Here is a 24550-nt window from a genome sequence, read left to right as displayed (position 1 = left end):
CTAGAATGTGCAACCAAAGAGCATCTGTAGTTCTTACCTGATTTTTTGGGCGGAGTATTAGTCTTAACTGGCGTCTGTATTGGTTGAGCTGTTGGTTTCACGGGACTTGGCTTTTTTTGGGTGGCAGTTACCCCTCCTCCTTCTTGTAATGTCAAGAGCGCACTGCTGGCTTGCACTGCAGAAAAAGAAACAAAGTCAAAAAAAGAAACAAAGTCAGAAAAAGAAACAAAGTCAGAAAAAGAAACAAAGTCAAAAAAAGAAACAAAGTCAAAAAAAGAAACATCTCAGTCGATGTAACCTCCAAACTTCTTCAGGTGTATGTTGTCAAAATCAGAGATCTTGCTGTCGAACTCGAAAAAGGAAACCATCTCACCTTGTGGGATGAAGTAAGTATTATAGAGAGAGAAAATCGGACAAGAGTAAGAGGCCTCAAAGAAGCAGTGCAAACAATCAATTACAAAGCAGATCTAGTATAGATCAATATGGGAACCATCTATAAATATAAAAACGAAAATGTATGTATGTGTGCATGAGTGTTCGCTTTTTCTGTATGTCTACAAAAGGATTTTTTCATAGAAGCGGTTAGTTGGTTCACAACTTCTTAAAACTTTTTATATCACATATAAATCATAATATCTCCGAGTTAACAATGGAGCTCGCCTGTCTATTTGATTTGCTCGACTTCGGAAAGATAAATATTCAACATTTGTCACTCGCCGCATGTGGATTAGTCTTTTTCTATAATAAAAGCGACACTAATTCTGGCGGTATTTTTCCGGTCGCGATAGCCGGAAATGTCCAAAAGCAATCAGCTTTGACCAATGTGGAAATATTTTGTTTATATCAAACAATTGCTATTCAAATTGGACAAGAGGAGCTGGTCCCCTCCCCCAACACACATCTTGAGAAAATAAAATAAAAACCCCGCAGTCAAAGTTGACCTCATTAAAACGTGCACCTAAAAAAAGCGTTCTCGCAGTAAATGAAAAACCCTGCAGTCAAAGTTGACCTCCTTAAGTCATTAAAATGTGCACCTGTTCGATCTGCATACTCACCTACCAAAACTTTTTTTTTTTATTTTACCCCACCGGAGTTTTGACTTACCTCCAAACACCCAGGCAACGCCGGGTACTCCCTGCTAGTCTATATATATATATATATATAAGCGAAAATGTATGTATGTTTATATGTGTGTATGTTTGTGTGTCTGCTAAAAACTTTTGACAGACACGATGAAAATTCACAACCTCGGTATCATATCGAAGCCCATCCTTCGCTTGAAAAATATCGAAAAATTGGCCAAAAACGTTCATTTTTTCACCCTGAAATCAACAATTTTCTACAGGGGGGATCAACAAAAACGGTCTTCTCGTGACGACGAGTGGTTCTACGCATGCACCAGATGACGTCATGACCTGATTTACTTTAAATTGTTGAAAACTGAACAACTTCCATGTACGTCGCGTTAGGTCAGTTGATTAGCGCGTATGTAAACGTTTTGGGTTCGAATCGTGGTGTGAAATGTCTTTTTTTTCGATTTTTTAAATTTAAATATTGAACCAGTGTTATTTAAGCCATTTTTCACGTAATGTCTGTTTTTTTTATTTACTTCGCTTATCCACCCCCCGACCACACACCCAAAAACACCCGGGTACCCACCAACTTTTTAAATTTTAATATCGAAACAGGCTTATTCAAGCCATTTTTCACGTGTTTGTTTTTCTGTTTTCATCATTCGTTTGCCTTACGTTAGTTTTTTTTTTCGATGTTTTGATTACCCCCCCCCCACTTAATTACACCGTTGTTTTCTTTTTTTACTTCGCTTATAACAAACAAACCTGGTCATTGACGTCGTCATCGTCATAACGCTCGACAACTTCCGGGCACGCACCTGTCAATTTGGTTCTTACTTAAATAAATTCAAACATCTTTCACTAACTCATTCTGGCTGGCCGATTTTATTTTCAGACTTCGCCTCAGGGCTTCGGTTCGATCCTACCAACTTTTACCCCCCCCCGGTTTCTTTTTTATTTAACACCACACACACACCTACAAACACCCAGGCAACACCGGGTACCCCCACTAGTTTATAATATAAATCTCACCTATCTGTTTAAATGTGTGCATGTATATATGTTTGTATGTCTGCCTAAAACTTTTGAGAGAGACAACAAATTTGCATGAGATCGGTATCGTTTTGAAGTTCGACGCTTTGGATGACAAATATCGAAAATTGGCTAAAAACAATTCCTTCACCCTCAACTTGGCACTTTTCTACAGGGAGGGGTGGCTTTTTTCGCTGATATTTTAGAAAGTCATCCCCTCTTTTCGATTGACTAGCCTAAATTTAAACCTCCGCCACTTCTGGTTTGGCAAAGGACGCAACAGCAAAGACGTAACTTTTTTTTCTCGATTTTTCCTCCTCGCAGTACAGGTTTGAGCCTGCCTGCCTACTGCCATTTTTTTTTTTTTTTTGCTCAACACGCACCTCCAAACACCAGGCAACGCCAGGCACCCAGGCTAGTCTATATATATAAAATGCAAAACGGCTGCAAGCATTATTGTATGTCCACAAAAGGCTTTTTTGGTGGGGGTTCTCGTGTTGGTTACTATTTTGGAGACGTTTCCTTATACTTCCTAGGTTATAATATCTCAGATTAACGAACAGAGGTCGTCTCTATCTTTATTTTGATCAACTTTTTAAAAAAAAAAAAATTCCTGGTTTTCAGTGTTTGTTTGTCTTTTTCGTATAAATAAAGCAAAACTAACCAAAGCAAATCCAACTGCCTTGCTTTCATGGCCGGGACATCTAGAAGGCATTTAGCTTTGATCAATATGGGGGAAACCCTTCATATCAGACAATTGTTATTCATTTGGACACTGCCAGATTTCCTTTTTTTTTAGGTGGTAGAGCTGGTTTTCCCCAACATTGTGGAGAAACAAAAACGGCAGAAAGCTAAAAGCTTAACTGGCCTACAGCCAGAGTTGAGAGTGTGATTCTTAGATGCTATGGCGTTATAGTTGACATGGCTAAATTTGAACGCTTTATACTTCTGCTCGCGTCATGGCATAGCAGTAAGATGTCAGGTTTTCTTTCACTTTCTTTTCCGCCTTCGCGTCACGTCACGGGTTCAAGCCTGCCTGCCTACTACCATTTTTTTTTTTTTCTCAACACACACCTCCAAACATCTGGGCAACGCCAGGCACCCCCGCTAGTTAATTATAAATAATAGATAAAATATACATAAATATAAAATACGCATCAAGTACGCTTGAAAGCCAAATTACAACGCAATTTTACGAAAATAAACAAATATTTTACTCGTTTGAAATTTATAATTTTAATATATCTCGGAGTCAAACTCCATCCTCAGTATTTTGGGTTTTTTTTTTCATCTTCTTTCTTGTCATGTTGTAAAGTTGGAGAAAGAGAAGTCAGTAATAAAGATTTGTGCGTTGTGTCTCAGCGGTTATATTTTGAAATGTCAGGAACAGTGCGTTGGCGATACAAGATTAACGTCAGGGGTGTGAGTTCTGTTATAGAAGCGTTGATTTACTTTGAATAAAATAAAATACGCATCAAGTGCGCTTGAAAGCCAAATTACAACACATTACGAAACTTTATTTTTTCTCCAACATGGCAGGAAAGAAGAGGAAAAAAGAAACAAACAAGATGGAGTTTGACTCTGAAATATATTTACATCATAAATTTCAAGCAAGTAAAATATTTGTTTATTTTTGCCTCCAATAAACATTGCATACGCATATGTAAAACAATGTTCAGCACTCGTCTGCTTTCATTCTCTCTGTTTCACTTGTTACTTCTCTTTTCGCGAGAGCGGTGAATCAGTAGCAACATTATTCGCTGAAGCAACAAGGTTGCTATGGAAACCTGTCATAAAAAGCGTCGCTCACCTCCTTACATATTTTTACGATTTTGAACACCAGAAAATTAATCATAACTTTTGTTTTACTGAACGAAAATTGAACTTTTTTTTCACAATATAGCTGAGAAGGCGATCTATAAACTGTAACGATTGTTTGAAATTTGGTTGAAAAATGAGTGAGCGGTGAAGCTTTAAGCAGTTCTAAATGACTAAAACTGTCACTTAACAATATCATCAAGCACGGTAGTGTTTGGATGATATTTACATATGCTTCAGTGGCACTATGCCTTGTTTGGAGGCCAACAAAAGTTAAAAAAACACTTACACCGCGTATCATCTTTTCGTTTCTTTTTGACAGACGTTGGCACCAGAAGATCTTCACCAGACACAACCACCTCAACTTCCGTCGTCTCCGCTGGAGCTACACTTTCTTCCGTTGTTTCTTCGTAGACTGTGATTAAGTTATGTTCGGAAACCGGCGTCGGAGCTGGTAAAAGAACAACAACAACAAAAAAATTTAGATACAAGCATTTTGGCTTTTACAGATGGTCTGGATGACTAACTTTAGCAGACTTCTTGGCCTTTGGGCCTAAAACAATGGGGTGCTAAGTTGGACGTCCTCCTCAGTATGAAAGGGTGAATGCGGTATTATGGTGAAAGAAGATACTAGCTAAGAGAAACTTTTGTTTAGTTCTGAAGTGACAAGGATGACCAATGACCCCCATTTTTCCCCCATTTGAGTTGGCCTTGTGCCTAAGTTTTTTGTTCATGTTGAATTTTTTAGCCTGAATAAAAGATGTAATATCTCAAAGTGTAGTATCTGTTCTTCAGATGCTACACTTCATTTTCTTGTTCTATGCATACGTGTGCATATATGAGTATGTATATGCATGTATGTGTGATAGTGTGTGTGTGTGTGTGTATATATATATGTGTGTGTGTGTGTGTATATATATATATATATGATGATGATTGCAACGTCTTGTCAGACGAGTGCCACTCCCTCAGACATTTAAAATCCATGAGCCCAAATGCCTGAGGGAGTATCTATACAAATATGATGTTATAGAGTCTTAGCTTTGTACGACAGCTAAGTCTCTCTCTCGGTTCAAAATGTTGAGATCCAGCAACAAGCAAGAGCAAGATAGCCAGCAACAAATTAAACTGCAGACCAGCTTAATGCGGGTAATGGTCTTCCGTTTTATGGTTTTTTAAATCAGAGATTTGCTTCTCCTAGAAAGGTTGCCTTCACCACGGCTTACGGGAGCCCTCTCCACCCCAAATAATATATATATATATATATATATACATACATATATACACATACATATATATATACATACACGTATACACTTAAGCAAGGGAACCAATCAACCAAACACGTAGTTACCTCCCTTAGACCATTCTCATTTTTCAAGACGGATATAAATTCTGCAAAGATACAGCAGACATTAACCCTTTACGACCTGGTCAAACTAATTTGCTTAGTCGTAAATAAATAAACAACACAATTGTTTGTATTATTTTGATTAATCAGACAATTATTCTCAGCTTGGGTGTTATTAGTACAACGTTTCGGTTGATGTATCCTGCGACCTTCTTCGGGTGTTGAATACATTTCCTTTTCTCTAAAAGGAAAAGAGGGGTTTAGCTCTGCATTGCATGAATTCAAACCGTAGGTTTGAGGGTGGATTTGTAGATCATAAAGAAAGTTCAATCTTCAGGGTTCACTAAGATATTTTTTAGGGTTTTCCTATGATTCAATTTTTCGGGATATCTGTGCTAATTGTTAATATTAATGAAAAAAAAGTGTTTTACGAAACAGAGGATCGATACCCATGTGAACTTTTTCTTTTTTTTTAAACTCACACAATGCAAGAGAGACAACTCTAAGGGGAGAAGGTTTTTTTTGTGAAATTACCTCCCTTAGGCTGGGCATATATTTTGTTATTTCTTCTTTTTTTCCTGTGAATTTGTAATTAGGGGGGTTCCAAATGTGATTAAATTCTATGCTGGGACAGCTAATGATATTGTTACTTTTTACCATATGTGCCGCCTCTTTAAGTTTTCTGATCCGCCATCTTTCTTCTGTATCCAGTTCAAATTCTTGCAATGCAGAGCTAACCCCTCTTTTCCTTAGTAAAGGAAAAAGTATTCAACACCTGAAAAACATCGCAGGGTACAGCGACTGAAACGTTTTGCTAATAACTCCCAAGATGAAAATTATTTTATTTATTTTTTTTTTATTCAATTTTCACCCCAAACAAGGCACAGTGTCTCTTTGAAGTAGGGGGGCTACTATCGGAGATATAAGTTGCAGGGGTATTATGAAGGGAGATGAGTAGCAAGATGTCTGTTCACATTACACTTGAACTTCTGCATATCAGTACAGTTGGGGAAGTATAATCCCGGAAGGGAGTTCCAAAGTCTAGCAGTTCTGGGTAAAAAACTATTGGAGTAAAAGGCTTTCTTACACCTAGGGATCTTTACTGTGAAGGGGTGGAATTTAGCTGCTTGTCGAGTTTGTCAGGGGTATTCACGTCGAGGGGGTACAAGTGGCTGTAGTTCGTCAGAGCATTCACCATTAAAGTACTTGTAGAACAGGCAGAGGGATGCAACAGTTCGTCAATGGGACAAAGACTGAAGCCTAGATGACAGGTCAGGACCTATCAGGTTGGCGACTCTCTTTTGAACCCTGTCCAGCAGTGAGAGACAAGTAGCAGATGCACCAGCCCAAATGTGACAATAGTGCTCCATATACGGGCGAATGGTGGCTTTATAGAGGTACAGGATACTTTCAGGCGTAAGTAGTTTTCTAGCACGGTAGATAGAGCCCACATTCTCCGCTGATCAATTAAAATAATACGAAACATTCACATCTCATCTAAAAATTCAGAATTGCAAAGTGGGAATTGATTCAAGAACGCCTTTTACATATTAGTTCAGTATCTGGGTAGATGCCAGATACCTCCAGACTGCAACTGTCTATTGCTTACATCCAGTATGCCGCCATCTAAAATTGGCAATAAATATTTTTTTAATCATCTACCTCATTATTCAGGTCATAAAGGGTTAAGGTACATGTGTTAGGAAATAGGTCGAACATAAGAAAGAAATATGGTGAATTATATTGTAGAAACGTTTTACCAGAAGTGAGGGCCAGCTGGTCGGATCTGCGTGTGAGTCACGTGATCAGGCGAGCTGGAGTCAGTGAGTTTGGGTTTGGACGTAGATAAGAAGAGACGGCTTAACAGGTCGTCCCCTCCCCTTCACTGAGGGAGAGGGGGGTGCTGACGTGCGTGAAAATAAGACTTTAGAAGAACCACGCAAGCAAAGACATTCACTTTCCATTCTTCTGCGATTGACACGTGGAAGGTGAATAAAAACTATATAAAACCAATCATCGTCTTGGAGTGAATGAATATTCGTCCAAAACAGGTTTCCAGCCTCCCCTCCAAGACACAAGATGAATTCCAGGTGGACAAGATCAACGACGCGTGAAGATAAGGTATGTTCAAATTACATGTACCACACACACACATACACAACTGCATATAGACAATTAGATATTAATATATCACAAACAGACAGCAACATTTAGACGATCATACAACGATACCCTTTTATGATACCAAGAATACAACATAAGTATAGAGTTATAACTAATCATTCACATATTAAAAAAAAAAAATAATAATAATAATTCTTAGTAATACTTAATACTCATTACAATTCATATCCTGGAAATTGATTTAACAGTGACTGTCTCTCAGACCTAACTTCCGGTCACCGATACAAAAAAAGTAAATAAATAAAATAAAATGGACAAAGAAAACTCTCGCCCGAACAGTTGCACACATTTATTTTTCTCCTCTTATGAAGAGATTTTATTCTCGAAAGTTTTGGGGTATCAACACCTACTATCCAGTACGACACATGTTGATAAATAAATATATTATAATTGAAAATTATTGAAATTCCTTTAATATTGTCAATAATCTATTATATACTGACTCATGTCTACAGTGTTTCCCAAAAGCATTGTAATAGCCTTCAAACACAACTCCTTTCACACACACACACATATATATATATATATATATATATATATATAAGAACAAGTAGTTAATAAAACATGTTAAAAAACACTTTGAAAAAGAGTTTTTTTTTTTTTTTTTTTTTTTTTTTTACAAAGGCATCACCACATTATCAAGGCCCAGAGGCCACTCAAGGATAAGGGTTAAAGAGTGTACAGTAGAAGTTGGTCAATATAGTAATCATTAGTAATGAAAATTTGGTAAATTTAATAACTTATATGGAACGGCTCATCAAGAACTTATTTACTTTAGACTTGAACAAAACCATATTGTAGTCAGCCGGAAAGCAGGAAAACGGAAGACAATTCCACAGGCGTGCAGTTCTAAGAAAGAAGCTTTGTTCATGGAATCTACGTTTAGGTTTAGGCACAGATAAAGAGTGGGGGAAATTATTGATAGTGTTTACAGCTAGACGAGTGTTTCTTGTGAAAGTTTGGCGAGGGGGGACCATAGATTGAAGCTCAGTTGAACACTTTCCATGAAAATAACGATACATCAGAGACAAACTCGCAACATCTCTTCTGTGAGATAGAGGTTGCAAGGAGGAGAAAAGGACATCTCCTACGAGGCTACGAAGTCTATTTTGAACTCTATCAAGGCAGGACAAGTTCTTTCTAGCAGCTCCTGCCCAGATGTGGCAACAGTATTCCATCCTTGGACGTACCTGGCTCTTATATAGATAGAGAATAGCATCAGCAGTGAGATATCTACTGGATCGATAGAAAGATCCCACCATTTTTCCAGCGGCCTTGGCAACAGATTTGATATACGTGTTCCATTTAAGATCAGGAGTAATGGTCAAGCCCAGAAGCTTGTCAAAACTTGAGGCCTCCTGAAGACGAGAGCCATTCATTTCAATTGATGACAAATGTGGATTAGAATGTTGATGATGTAAAGAGAGAAGCTTGGTTTTAGATGCATTAAAAGTAACCAGCCACTCCTTTCCCCATTGTACTACGTGCTCAAGATCAGAGGAGAGAGAATTGGAGAGAACTTGCTCGTTTACTGTCTTAGATGTGGTACCATAAATGGTAGTGTCGTCAGCATAAATGTCTACAAATGATGTAAGGATATGATTTGGAAGATCATTAATGTAGATCAGGAAAAGAGTTGGGCCCAGGATGGATCCCTGAGGGACACCGGCATTAATATTGTGAGCTTCTGATTTTTGCCCCTCAACTACTACTCTTATGAATCTATCAGAAAGAAATGATTTAATAATTGAGAAGACTTTTCCAGCTATACCATAGCTAGCGATCTTATGAAGTAAACCTTTATGCCATACCCTATCAAAGGCTTTAGATATGTCAAGAGCAATTGCCCTAGAAAGATTGCCACCGTCGAGAGATTTGCTAATCCTATGCGATATAACTGTAAGGACATCTGCTGTAGATCTAGCAGAACGGAAACCATATTGAGTGTCACTAAGAAGGTTATTTTTGTTGAGATGTTTGATTACTTCTGTATTTAATACAGATTCTAGCAACTTACTCATGACGCACAGGAGACTTATTGGCCTGTACTGAGAGGGGGATGAGCGATCACCTGAATTCTTAAATACAGGGCATACTGATGAGATTTTCCAGGGAGATGGGAAACTATTCTCCTTAAGACAACGTTTAAACAGTTTTGTAAGTATGGGCGCTAATTCAGGTTGAAGTTTTTTGAGTACTATAATTGGAATACCATCAGGGCCAGTTGCTTTACTGGAATCAAGGTTTTAAAAAGGAAGCACAAAATAAGTGGATAGTCCTTAATCTGCAGAGTTTCGAAGAAATTCTTTCCTTCTCATCAGAGAGTAGGATTTAGCAAAATGCAGGATCGGATTTTGCTTGCAAAAGTATTTAATGAAACTACAAGTAAGTCATTGATCTTACTTGGTAAAAATAGTGAAGCAGAGGGAATAGGGTGAATAAAAAGGTGATTTAACGTTAATGGATGGTCTGGTGACGGGTAAAATATCCAATAACGGTAAAATCCAAAAAAAGTTGGTTAAATTTCCATTTATACAAGTAAAATCCAAGGGAATCGTGTAATTGAAAGATGGTCCAAAGTAATCGAAAAGACAGAAATCTGTGGAATAATTCACAAATGGGTACAAGGAAAAAGGGAATGAGTTCAAATAATATTATTAAAAGAAAGATAAGATGTGCGTAGAAACTAGAAATGGAAGAATTTAAAACACAACTGTCAAGACTGGGCTGATTTAAGAAATATATATATATATACACACACACACTCCTGATCAAAAATTTGAGATGATTTGAAAATCTTTAAAAAGAAACATTTTTTCAAAGGATAGATTTTAAACTCCTCCCACTTAAGGTTACCGATACTTTAACCTGAAATGTTATGAAAAAAAAAAAAAAAAAAAAAATACATTCCAAACATTTCATTCAGAAATTTACATTTTTATAAAATGAGGCATTGCTAAGATCTCATTTCATCAAGTTTTATCCTAACCTGACAAAATTGAAATATTTATTTGCACAAAATATAAAAATATGCCATGAACAAATGGGGCCCTTTCGAAATTATCAAAATAACATTAGCAGCGTCAACAAAATTAGCAGCAAGGGCAGCAACAAAATTAGCAGCAGGGGCAAAAAGAACGATTTCGGCAAAAATAATCAATTCTGATTGGTTGAAAACCTACAGTTTGATTGGTTGTTGTGTCCTGACTTCAACCAATCAGAATACAGTCGCCGTGGGAGCCAAATACCTACCAAATTTTGTAATAAAAAGCACTGCACAAGCTTACCCAGCAGAGAGATTCGCAGGAGCAGTAACATTGCTAAATGAACCATAGTCAGTCAAAACCACGGCTCTCAAAAGAAAACTACTAATTTGACCCTGATCACTGGGCCAAGGGTTTCCGATAATGCACACAACAATTTCTACACAGCAATTACATTGTCTCCATCTTTTTCAAACAAAGCAGCAAGTACGGATACTATTAACGCTATTATTTCATTAATATTTACTATTATCGCTTCTGCCACACCATGTCAGTTGGGATAACTTCTTTTAATTAAATCTCTGTCATTGAACTGGCAAACCTTTTCCTTCAAGTTTTAATATCAAAACCAAGCACAGCCACCATTAACACCACTATTTCTTGAACAAGAATCAATACTATTACTACTTCCATGCCTAGACTCTCTGCCATTGAACTGACAAATCGTTTACTTTTCTCCCAACTTATTTCTGCAATAAATGATTGAATATCAATCAGTTAAATGTCCATCCTGTCTTTATCTTTTTCTCGCCACCATACACTTATTCGTCGTTATGCATGATTCTGCCTTAAAGATGCAGTCACTTTTCCAAATGGAGAAATTAAATTCTGGGTGGTCAAAACCCAAGGCAGATATTTTCCCCCATTACAGGCCTGCATGTCTGCATGCACTGCAACTGTGCATCCCACTGAACATGCAATACTGTGCATGTTTATAACAACGTAAAATTGTTCATTTCCTGGGAGGGGATGGGTGTCTGTTGCAATTTACTCACCTGAAGAGTTTATGTTAATATAATAGGCAAATTCTTCAGCAAGTTTTTCATCGCTCGCAAATGCGCAGATGCATGCGTAAAAATGGACGCATCTTTTCGGGCTGTCTTCTTTGGCAACACCAACTTTGTTATTCTGTGAAGAATATAAAAAGAGAAGATTATGCTCTGGATTAACTCCTATATATAATCCTATATATAATCCTGCTTATAGAAATAAAATTTAAACACACAGGCAAAAACTGTTTCTTGTCCAGAATTCACCTTATATTATAAAAAATAAATAAATAAAAACTCATATATTATATTCTTTTATTGGAATCCTTTGAGGAGAGTAATTTGTATATTTATTTATTTATTTGCGGACTGTTATCCTCATCTTCATAGTTATTGTTGTTTCATCACATTTCGGCCAACTAATCCTCTGGCCTTCTTCAGATGATTAACCGCGATAGGATAGGAATGCCGAGTCGTGTAACTTATTCTGCCTTCTATAGTTGTTGTTGTATATGGCACAATCACGTTGACACACTGGTTCTCACCAGATCACCAAAGTTAAGCAACATTGAGCCTTTTTGATGGGTGACCATTTGGGAAGGCTAGGCGCTGTATGTACCTTCTGGGAAGGTTGGGCGTGGGTCCAGCACCCTCACCCTGTAAAAAGAACTCCTCGCGACAAAAACATCTGCAAAAAGTTGTAGATGGCCTATGCTCCTCCAGGGGCTCAAGGGCTATGGATGGATAGTTGTTGTTGTCTCACCACGTTTTGGCCAACTAATCCTCTGGCCGGCTTTGGGTAGGATTGAAACTGCTATCTTCAGACAATGCCTCTATCCACTGCGCCACAGGCTCCGAAGGGCAATCAAGGTTGGATTTTTTTGGTCTTATAAATTCAAGTTTTTGTTCTTATCTAGTCTTCCATTGTCAGGTTCATACGGAATGGTATTATATGTTAGTAATAATAATATATAATACTATATAATACTGAAATGTGGTGAAAACACCAACTATGAAGATGAGGATAACAGTCCGCAAATAAATAAAGAAAAACCAGTATGATACATCTATCCATGATAAAACAAAAATATCATATTCCAAAATTTACGTAAATTGATCAAGTAGTTTATTTTTAACTAAGAAAATCTAATTTTATGAGCCTCCAAGGGGTGTCATGACCTTCATTTTGAAAATAAACCTAATAAAAATAATAAAATAGGGAGATAACTCAACAATCATTCATACTAACTAGATTTAAGTCGTAATGCCTACAAATTCCCATTTATCGTTTAAAAATGATTTTTCTTTATAAGAATAAAAATACTTGATCAATTTACGTGATTTTTGGGATACAATTTTTTTGTCTTTGTCACGCATATGTAGATCATGCAGAGGGAATTCTGGACAACAACTCAACTTTTTTTTTTTTTTTTTTTTTTTAGATAACTCCAATCAGTTTTAGCTAAGAAAGTCAAAATTAAGTTAAAGACAGTGAGCACATATGTGCATGGGGAGAGGGGGAGGGGCAAAAGAAGACAGGAAGTCATTATTTGATTAAACAGGAGTCAACTTACTCCTCTACTCTCTTTATGAATAAATGAGATAAATATCATTAGAAATTGATACCTCCATTCAGTTTCGAAAGACAAAGGATATCCCCTGTAGGGGCAGCTGCACATGTAATTGTGAGGCAAGAATTGCACAATCCACAACCACACCTCTCCTGAATCAGCACCGTTTGAGTCCGGTGGCAAGGAGAAGTCCAGGACGACTGGAAACAATGCCGAGATAAGCGGAGAGAAAATACAACACCTGAAAGTCCCAAATGGTCAGCCATTTAGCACTGACCAGGTTCAAGGTTGCTTAACTTTGGTGATCCAACGAGAATCGGTGTGTCAATGTGATTATGCCGTAACCATTAGAAATCATACATAAAATATTATAAATATATACGTTTTAGATTAGTTTCAGCATCGGTTTGCTTATTTCCAGTGTAATATCAATAAATTTCAATACAAGTCTGAATATCTATGAACAGATTCGTGCGTACTTCCTTATATTGGTCTCAGTGCCTCCTACAATCATTATGTTCAAGAAGCGCCGACTTACAAGTTTTGACATTAGATCATGCCTTCAAAAACACGTACAAGCCGAGAGATAAAACAGTTTCTCCTGATAAAGTTTTCACGGAAAAACATGGAAAGTTGGTCTGTTTTCTTTACAATATATTTCTCCCAGAAGAGAAAAAACACACCAGACCAGAGATGTACTAAGCAAACATTATGTAGATACATAATGAATTATACCTGTACAGGGTGGAACAATAAAAGTTGTCGCCCTAAAGAAAACAACACTACAGCTTTATTTCAAAACTTTTATCGGAAAAAATCAATTCAGGTAACTTGATTATGTAGTAGAGCTGACATCTATTCTATGCCTTCAGTCTCAATCACCGCATCGATACGGGTCCAGAACAGGGAGCATGCTTTTCCACAAGCAACGGCAGCGATCAGACTAACTTTGGTATTGTAGGAGGTCATGTTGGTGTTTGTTCTTGACATGTGACCAAATGAAGTAGTCCAGGTTAGGGGAGGAGGGGGGCCCAGTGAGAGAAGGGTACAAAGTTGTAGTACTACTCCTGAAGTCAAGCGTGGGTCTCTTGTGTATAGGTAGACTTTTGGCCCGGCGCTTAGTCCTGCTGCCACACCCAGGGTCTGCCAGCGACTACCTGACTGCATCAGGGGATCACCACACTCTTCGGAACATTCGGGAACACTTTGGTGTTGACTTTCAAGCCGACTTTGAAGATGTAAGGCTGCATGATGTGGCTCTCACTTGAAACCACACCAAATACCATAACCGTGACCAGAAACTTTGCTTTCATCACCCTGGGTACGTCCCTATTATTCATGGCAATCCAACAATGCATTTTGAGGGTGCTGGAATGCAATGGTCCTGTTGTTATAACCTGGATCGGTAGAGAGCATGAGTTGTACAGCGACACATCTCTGATCTCGCTTGTTGAACATTGTATCAATTTCAGACATAATAAAAGGCTCCTATCGCTCTTGAGATTTGTACACTACTGGCCAACTAGTAGATGGTCTACAACAAAAAAAGAAAACTGGTTTTCATCAAACAGAAATGGAATCATGTCATCTTTTCTAAGGCAACAACTTTATTGTTCTACCCTGTAATTATCAGAGGTGTTGCATATTCCTTTCTGATGATCACTAAACCTACGCATAAATGATTTGAAAGTCTCGTCTTTCTGTTTAAGATTTGGAGACTTAAGAAAGAAATTTAAGTAAGAATTTTTACAGAGGAATATTTTACGTTACACCGAACAAGGGAGATAATAAAATCTCAGTAAATCATTTCTTCTTAAACAAAAAAACAATTATTGTCACATAGAGATATAGTTCAGCGGAAGCACATTCGACTACAGATTAAATGATCCTGTGTTTAAGCCCAGGTGTACCTTACCATATTATTTTAATTTTTTCTTATTAAGGAGTTCAATTTATGATAAAAGAAGAAGTACGATTTAAAATCACTGCCAATCATTTCTTCATTTGCATATTTTAAAACTAAACATTAATCAAAAGTGATTTTTCCAGGGCATATATCATCAAGTCCAAATATCAGCTGACGTGATATTGTAAACAAACAAACTGGATTTGATTAACAATATTATTTTTTTTTTATTTTTTTGCAAATTAGTCCACCGAGCAAATTATTCCTCATAATATATAATAATCGATAGAGAATTGATTCTATAATAATACATACACAATCTGCATCAATTAAAATATCATGTTTAAGGCATCCAGCTAGCTATTAAGATAAAGCGGAGCGCCATTAAAAAAAATGGATAACTCATATCTCTGGGTAATAAATCCTTAAACAAAAGAAAAAAGAAAAAAATAGAAATTAAAAAAAGAAAAAAATAGAAATTAAAAAAAAGAAAAAATAGAAATTAAAAAAAAGAAAAAATAGAAATTAAAAAAAAGAAAAAATAGAAATTAAAAATAAAAAAATAGAAATTAAAAAAGAAAAACAATAGAAATTCAAAAAAGAAAAAACACAAATTAAAAGAATAAAAAATAGAAATTAAAAACTAGAAAAAAATTAAGATTAAAAAAGAAAAATACAAATTAAAGAAAAAAGAATCGAAATTAAAAAAAGTAAAAAAAAAAAAATCGAAATTAAAAAAGAAAAATAGAAATTTAAAAAAATAGAAATTAAACAATTAGAAAAAAATAATTAAAATCAAAAAATAGAAAAAATTAAAATTTAAAAAAAGAGAAGTAGAAAGTAAAAAACTAAAAAAATTAAAATTTAAAAAAAATAGAAATTAAAAGAAAAAAATAGAAATTAAAAGAAAAAATAGAAATTAAAAGAAAAAATAGACATTAAAAGAAAAATAGAAATTAAAAGAAAAAATAGAAATTAAAAAAAAAAATAGAAATTAAAAGAAAAAATAGAAATTAAAAAAAAAATAGAAATTAAAAGAAAAAATAGAAATTAAAAAAAAAATAGAAATTAAAAGAAAAAATAGAAATTAAAAGAAAAAATAGAAATTAAAAGAAAAAATAGAAATTAAAAGAAAAAATAGAAATTAAAAAAAAAAATAGAAATTAAAAAAAAAAAATAGAAATTAAAAGAAAAAAATAGAAATTAAAAGAAAAAATAGAAATTAAAAGAAAAAATAGAAATTAAAAGAAAAAAATAGAAATTAAAAAAAAAAATAGAAATTAAAAAAAAAAATAGAAATTAAAAAAAAAAAATAGAAATTAAAAGAAAAAATAGAAATTAAAAAAAAAAATAGAAATTAAAAAAAAAAAAATAGAAATTAAAAGAAAAAAATAGAAATTAAAAGAAAAAATAGAAATTAAAAAAAAAAAATAGAAATTAAAAAAAAAAAATAGAAATTAAAAACAAGAAAAAATAGACAGTAAAAAGATTTTAAACAAATATTTAAAAAAAAAAAAAAAAAATAGAAAAAAAAATTCAACTTACCTTAAATGATTTACAACAACACTGGAATTTATGTTCTGGTTGTGACCGATTCCGTGTTGTCTCAAAAAACGCAAAATGCAGAAACCCCAACGGCTGTTTCTGACTCGCCTTACACCTTACAACCATAATATTCTTTGTCACTCGCTGGACAAGGGGACCTGTAATCTCTGTGGCCATTATCCAGATCTCCTGCTTAGTTTCGTTGGTCACCTGAAGAGAATGCAATGCTGAGTTCTTGAGGATAAGGGGCATAGCCTCCTGATCGCATTCGATAGCGGCCTTAATATGTAAACACGTTTGGTCAGTTAAGTTAATCTGAGTGTTCCGACTACAGCTATCAACATAACAATGTGACGCCTGAGATAATACACCAGGGCTGACCTCAGAAGCCGGGTTGCCGTTGAGATCCTGTACGTATGGCAGTTGTACAAAGCCTCTGTAGTCGGGACCGCGGTCACGAAGTCGTACCGAGAAAACCTGTTCCGTCGAGCCGGTGATGATCTTGACTGCATCGGCACTGTGGCCGCGTTTGCGCTCTTTCTCTTTGAAAACAACGTCACATGATTTGTTCTTGCAGCTGATGCCTCGTGTCCCATTGTACGTTCCGCATTTCGGGCATTTACGGACGCCTCGTAACGTAGGTTTGCCAAGGTCTCCAAAAAGTGCCTTGAATTTGTCTGGGGTCGTCATTCCAACTCATGCAGATGAAGCCTGCAACAACAAAAAAAACTAGATAAAAATCAGAAATATATTTTCAGTCTTTCAGCAGCTGTCTTTATTTTTATTGATTTGACATTTTTGTATTATTATTCATCGGACTACTGTTCTTATCTCTTGAGTGTGATTTTCACAACGTTTCGGTCGATATAACCTCCGACCTTCTTCAGGTATATCTTGTCGAACTCTGGAATTTGGACGGAATTTCGAGCGGAACCCTTTATTTACTTTACAGGGGTAGCATGCTCTTGTTCCGTCAGCCATGACTGGATAGAGGTCCTAAGTAATTTACAATTGTATATTTCGGTTGCCCACACTGACCAAAATATACATTTGCGAATTACTGACGGAACAAGAGCACGCTATCCACGTGAAGTAAATAAAGGGTTCCGCTCAAAATTCCGTCCAAATTCCCGAGTTTCACAGAAACATTCCCGAGTTCGGCAACATACACCTGAAGAAGGTCGGAGGTTATATTGACCGAAACATTGTGAAAAATCACACTCAAGATGAGAACAGTAGTCCGATGAATAATAATACATATAACCAATCCTCATCTCACAGATTCAGAAACGTAGCTACATTTTTGTATTCCGTTTTGAAATTATCAAAGACTAGCAGGGGGCACCCAGCTTTGCCCGGTCATAAAATATGCATAAATATTACATTTTAATTTGTCCAGATCTTGTATATATTATTATACAGTCATGATTTCAAAAGTAAAAAAAAAAACAAGTATTTAGGTGCCATCAGCTAGAATCGAAAACAAAAGTGTAGCATTCAAAGCTGGTGACGTTACCACTATACCAACGTGACACGCATGTGAATTGATTAAAATTAAAAATAAACTAAGATGAATGTACAAAATGTATAACGATTTTTTCAATTTTGACCGATTTTTGACCCCCTTAAAAACAATTTAGACCGGTTAAAAACACATAAAAGAAAGGCCCGTAACTCATGCAGATGAACCCTATAACAAAAAAAAAAAATATATATATATATATATATATACATACATATATATATATATATTAAATCCCCGAAACAGTGTTTCATGGTAAACAACTGATGATCCCTTGTGAAAGTTTGGCGAGGGGAACCATAGATTGAAGCTCAGTCGAGCACTTGCCATGAAACTACTGATAAAGCAGAGACAGACTTGCAACATATCTTATGTGAGAAAGAGGTTGCAAAAACAAGCACGTAGACACATAAAGTAGGCTCTTGGGAGACCCTGAGACAAATCTGAAATGAATTTATATGCATAAAATATAAATTATTGTCTTGTGGTTCTTTACAATCGCGCATGTAAAAAAAAAGTTTCTGGTATTTTCATTGATCTACTGTGTCCATCCATACGTATTTCATCATCGCAAGACCCAGCAATTAAAGACAAATGACCTCCGACCTCCGGACAAATAAAAGTATGAAACTGCTCCCATGTTCTTCCAGCTATGTGATATAAACACTTTTGATACCCCGCTCTCCAGCATATACACTTTTTGTTACTGTGACTATATAACAATCAGAGATATCATGTGTTTTTCGTGGGCAAATTGGGGTTGAATGTGTTACATCAAGGTTGTCCGTCGTGTCGTTAAGCACTGAATCATCAGCACTTAAAAGCGGTAACTGTTCTTTATGACATGGAAATATGTTTATAATTTGTTTATTCAATCAATTAGAATTGTACACTTAAAATACGAATAAAGTTTTTGGGGTTTTTTTTTTTTTTACATAGGCATCACCACTTCTCAAGGCCAAGAGGCCACTTGAGGATAAGGGTTAAAAAGTGTACAGTAGTCACTTGGACAATATAGTAATCGTTAGTAATGGAAATTCAGCAAATTTGTTAACTTAAGTGGAACAGCTCATCAAGAACTTGTTTATGTTGGACTTGAAGACAACCATATTGTAGTCAGTTGGAAAGCACGCAAACGGAAGACAGTTTCACAGACATGCAGTTCTAAGAAAGAAACTTTGTTCATGGAATCTACGTTTAGGTTTAGGTACTGATAAAGAGTGGGGGGAATTATTGATAGTGTTTTCGGCTAGACGAGTGTTTCTTGTGAAAGTTTGGCGAGGGGGACCATAGATTGAAGCTCAGTCGAGCACTTGCCATGAAAATACTGATAAAGCAGAGACAGACTTGCAACATATCTCCTGTGAGAAAGAGGTTGCAGGGAAGAGAAAAGGACATCCCCTACGAGGCTACGAAGTCTATTTTGAACTCTATCAAGACAGGATAAGTCCTTTGTGGCAGCAGTACTCCATCCTTGGACGTACCTGGCTCTTATACAGATAGAGAATTGCATCAGCAGTGAGATATATACTGGATCAATATAAGGATCCCACCATTTTTCCAGCAGCCTTGGCAACAGATCTGATGTATGTGTTCCATGTGTATGAAACTTTTTCCATATTTCCCTTTGGCTATGTAATATAAACACTTTGATACCCCGTTATCCAACACATACACTTTTGGTCCTGTGACTATATAACGTATACCGAAAATATATTAAGTTTTCATATGAAATGGAACATATGCATCAAGTCTGTTGCCAATGTCGCTGGAAAAATGGTGGGATCCTTCTACCGCTCCAGAAGACATCTCACTACTGATGCAATTCTCTATCTATATAAAAGCTAAGTACATCCAAAGATGGAATACTGCTGCCACATCTGGGCAGGAGCTGCTAAAAACAGCCTATCCTGCCTTGACAGAGTACAAAATAGACTTTGTGATTTAGTGGGGGATGCCCTTTTCTCTTCCCTGCACCCTCTCTCCCGCAGAAGAGACGTTGCGAACCTGTCTTTGTTTTATCGTTATTTCTATGGCAGGTGCTCATCTGAGCTCCAATCTCTGGTCCTCCCTCGCCAATCTTTCACGATAAACACCCATCTAGCTGAAATCACTGTCAAAAATTTTCCTCACTTTTTAGCTGTGCCAAAACCACAACGTAGATTCCATGAACAAAGCTTCTTTCTTAGAACTGCACACCTATGGAACTCTCTACCGCTTGCCTGTTTCCCTCCTGACTTCAACATGGATATCTTCAAGTCCAACATAAACAAATTCCTGATGAACCGACCTCCTAAGTAATGACACTTTATCAAATCTCCAATACTAATGAATACTGCAACACTATCCCATTGATTACTGTACACAAAATAACCCTTATCCCCGAATGGCTTCTGGGCCTTGATAAGTGGTGACCTTCATGTAAAAAAAAAAAAAAATATGAAATGCGTTGATTTAAAACATCACCTTTCTACACAATTATTCTCCTTCTTTCTTTCATTCTTTATTTATTTTCTACAAAGGAGTCACGACTTATGAAAGCCTGAATGCCACTCAAAGATAAGGGTTAATGAATGTATGATGATAGTGTAGTAACCGCTAATGGCGTAAATTGGGTTCAATTTGATTATTTAAGAGGACGGCTCAATAAAAACTTATTATTATTGTTATGAGGGTAAAAATGAGAATACAATGATACTAAGCCTTGTGTCTAGAATCCTTAGTACTTGTACAGTTTAATCAAGGCATTAAAAAATGAAAATATCGAAAAAAAAAAAAGTTATATTGTATGTATCGTTATGAAATGAAGTTCTCCGGAAAAAAAATTTCAAGCAGTTTTTTTCTTTTCTTTTTTTTTTTTTTTTTACAGCGAAAAAACAATTTGTGATGATACTGATCAAAAGATAGTCATGTTTCGATTTTTAGAAAGAAAAGCTAGTATTTAAGATGGGGAGGGGCGGGTCGGCGCTTTAGACAGAGTTATCTCCCCGTGGTGTGTTCTAAAAATCCAAACATGGCTGCTTTCAGTGCGCTGTCCGCGAGCCTTTCCAAGTCTCACACAAAAACTCACGTTCACATTTCAAGCTATATCACTTGTCGCATACATACGCGCACACAAACATACGCGCCCACGTCCACACACGTACATATATTCACGTTCGCGTACATACACTCACATTCATGTGTATATACACACACGCTAACGTACACACATGTACACGCACACCTACGCACACAGATGGACGATATCACTTCCTTTCAATGGAAATCCACACATGCGCAAAAGACCAGCGGAAACGACTATAAAAGGAAGAGACAAGCTGTTTCCAATCCTTTTCAGACTAGCCTCCCGAAGTGATTGGTCGGTGCACTAGCCGCCGCCGTTTCCACATGCACGCGCATACCTCACGCCATTTACCATGTGGGACAAAAGGCTAACAAACAGTATGTACACCATACATTCTTTCTCTATCTACTACTGGTCCTTGAGAACACCTTCGCGTAGCTGACTGCTAACTGACGTCAACACTTTATCCTTTTCTTTGTCTACACGATGGACTGCCATTTCTCGTTCTATTACATTACTCACTTCTCTTCCCACGCGCGAACAAACGATAGTGACCCCGGACTTGAGATGAACACACATTTCCCTTTTTCTTTCTACAACACCAGTCCCGCAACGAACGATGGTTACACCCACGCGGACATGAACACGTGTTATATACTCAAAACATCCATTCTCTCTACAGCTGTCATAAAAACGTGTTTTTCCGCTGTAAAAAAAAAAAAAAAAAAAAAACACTACTCAATCAAATTAAGTGAAATTTTTTTTCTGGAGATCTTCAGTTCAAAATGAATACGTACAATATAACATTTTTTTCGATATTTTCCTTTTTAGTACTTGTACAGTTTAATCAAGACATTAAAAATTGAAAATATCGAAGAAAAAAAAAAAAAAAGGTTATATTGTATGTAATGTATCCATTTTGAACTGAAGATCTCCAGAAAAAAAAAAATTTCACTTAATTTGAGTAGTTTTTTGTTTTTTTTTTGTTTTTTTTTACAGCGGAAAAACACGTTTTTTATGAGAGCGCGTTGAAGGCAGACATCTTGGATTTTTTTCCAAATTTTTGTTTGGATTTTAGAAACGCCACGGGGAGATAACTCCAGTTAAAGCGCCGACACTTCCCCCTCCCCACCCATCTTTATTACTAGCTTTTCTTCCTAAAAATCGAACCTTTTGCTCGGTATCATAACAAATTGTTTTTTCGCTGTAAAATAAAAACTACTTGATGAAATTAAGTGAAAAAAATTTTTTTGGATAACTTTATTCCATAACGGATACGTACAATTTAAACTTTTTTCGATATTTTCATTTTTTAATGTCTTGATTAAACTGTACAAGTATCGAATCCTTATTCCAATGTTGATGACTATTATTCTAGAAAATGTATTAAGTGATTTTAAGAAATTGAAATTCAGGGAATCTTGCTTTAATGGTTCCTGATGACAATCGATGAAATCCAATGCAAACCAGAAGAAGAAAAAAAAAAAGAATTTTCGCATAGTTATTATGCCCTTTAAAGTTGCTTTAAAATATTCGAGAGAAGCTGAAATTTTAGAAATATTTATTAATAGCTATTGTTAAAATTTCACAAAATCGGAGGTATCTGAATTTTCACAAAGTCCGTTTCCTTTACAAAAGAAAAGAAAAAAAACTGAATACAGCCCTATTTAAACCTTTACGTCCAACAGCTGGGTTCCAAAATTTGGTATTTTTTTAAATTTTTTTTACGACCTACCCCAGCGTAGTATAAACACCATAAACCACCGCATAACAAGAACGGCTTTCGTAATAAACACCAGCCCAAACCTCATCATGTTAATAACGGCTTTCGAGGTTGGAGGGGTATTCCGAAAGCCGTTCTTAACATGGGGAGGTTGGGGTGTTTATAATACACTGGGATACCTCGTAAAAATTTACCCAAAATTCATAATGATGGGTTAATTAGTTTAGGAGTGAATCCTATATATACATACATAATTTTATAAACATGAGATAGATAATAAAACGATTAAATTACCAGCAATTATCCGCTTCAAATTCGAAAATGATTTTAAATCCTTTAAACTGTCAGTACTGATGCAAAAAAAAAAAAAAGGAAATAATTTCTTTTAATTTATTAAAGTTTACAAACAAAAAGTCAATTGTGACGTTCGTTTTGTGCCCATAAACCATAAAGGAAACATTCATTTTAAACGCGAACACCTATTGTATCAAAGATTCATTAAACTTGATTTTAAATTTAAAAAAACAAAAAAAAACATTTTAATTAAAATCGGTAATTAAAAAAAAAAATAGCACGCGTGTAATTTAAATGTTTTCAAAAGAAAACGAAAAAATAATATGCGATAATGTGAGATACTGAGTGAGAGATAGTAATTTTAACAGTGAATAAAACACACAAAGATACAAAATATTATCGGTATTTGATAACGGCTAGGGCGGAAGGTATAATTAAAAGGCTGGCATGAAGTCTCACCGTTTAAAAACAGGTTAAATCATGTCGATTTTAATCTTTGGAGTCAATGTTTGGAAATTTCACTGACAGAAGCCGCCATGATGGCAAAATTTCTGAAAACGCCGAGGTAGGAGGACGCTGATTGGCTGATTCAGACCACATGATATGAGGGATGATTTTATTGGCTGATCACGTTTGTTTCCAAGAAGAAGAAGAAAAAAGAAGAAAAAGGAGAAGAAGAAGAAGAAGAAGAAGAAGAAGAAGAAGAAGAAGAAGAAACATTATATATTTAATTGCCGCCCACATCGGCAATATTTGGCACAAGGCCTGGAAAGTGGGATACCCGCAGGCTCCCCTAAAGGAGGGGCACTCCTGCAATTTTAAAAATTGCCTGAGTAACGCCGTCGGCATTCCCCGGTCGGGGCGCCTCAGGCAGCAAGCAATAAACTTGCCCCACCGGAAAGCCCGGTGGCAAGGCCTGGGAGGGTGGACCTGGACCTCCTAGGTATTACCCAGGCGGTGTACCTCAGTCCAACAGGTGCTGGGCCGGGTCCCGGCCCCTCACCTGTTGGGCTGAGTGTCAAGTGACGAATCCTTGACTTGTACTACCCTGTCTCCCTGCAGCCGAAGCCGCGAGGAGACATCCCATCAGCATGGAAGACTAATGGGGCATTATAAACGCTGTTACTGTTTAACAGTCATTCTTCTGCAGGGATTCCTTTTTCTAAAATTTTCTTTTTTAAACTAGTCATACAATAATAAAGTGGTTATGTATATACAGTCACCGTATACGCAATGCGACCATTAAATATCCAGCGAGTTTTATCAATTACGCGCTTGCGCGCACGCGTGTATGTGTGTGTCTTAATCAAAATATGTTAGACAAACACTCTAGGTTTGTAGCGGGCACATAAATGAGATCTACTTTGTATTGTACAAGCAGGGCTACCTGGCGTTGCCCGGGGCAAAAGTGTGTAGCGACCACTACATACG

At 36.3% G+C, this 24550-nt stretch overlaps 1 protein-coding gene across 1 annotated transcript in view; it reads right to left on the bottom strand.

The window, feature by feature from the left end:
• Positions 1-23724, bottom strand: part of LOC145266944 (uncharacterized protein C2orf42-like) — a 45456-nt gene extending 21732 nt beyond the window's left edge. The window contains exons 1-5 of the mRNA XM_080122761.1: positions 23579-23724; positions 16514-17224; positions 11498-11630; positions 4213-4374; positions 38-175 (exon numbers count right to left, since the gene is read on the bottom strand). Coding sequence (XP_079978887.1) covers positions 38-175; positions 4213-4374; positions 11498-11630; positions 16514-17203 — 1123 coding nt within the window. The 5' untranslated portion in view covers positions 17204-17224; positions 23579-23724. The remainder of the gene's footprint in view (positions 1-37; positions 176-4212; positions 4375-11497; positions 11631-16513; positions 17225-23578) is intronic.
• Positions 23725-24550: the final 826 nt, after the last annotated feature.

The sequence above is a fragment of the Euprymna scolopes genome, chromosome 42, assembly GCF_053919585.1.
Source record: "Euprymna scolopes isolate OS-2025 chromosome 42, ASM5391958v1, whole genome shotgun sequence".
Taxonomy (NCBI): domain Eukaryota; kingdom Metazoa; phylum Mollusca; class Cephalopoda; order Sepiida; family Sepiolidae; genus Euprymna; species Euprymna scolopes.
Note: the sequence above shows the minus strand (reverse complement) of the source record. Positions and strands in the feature narration are given on the sequence as shown.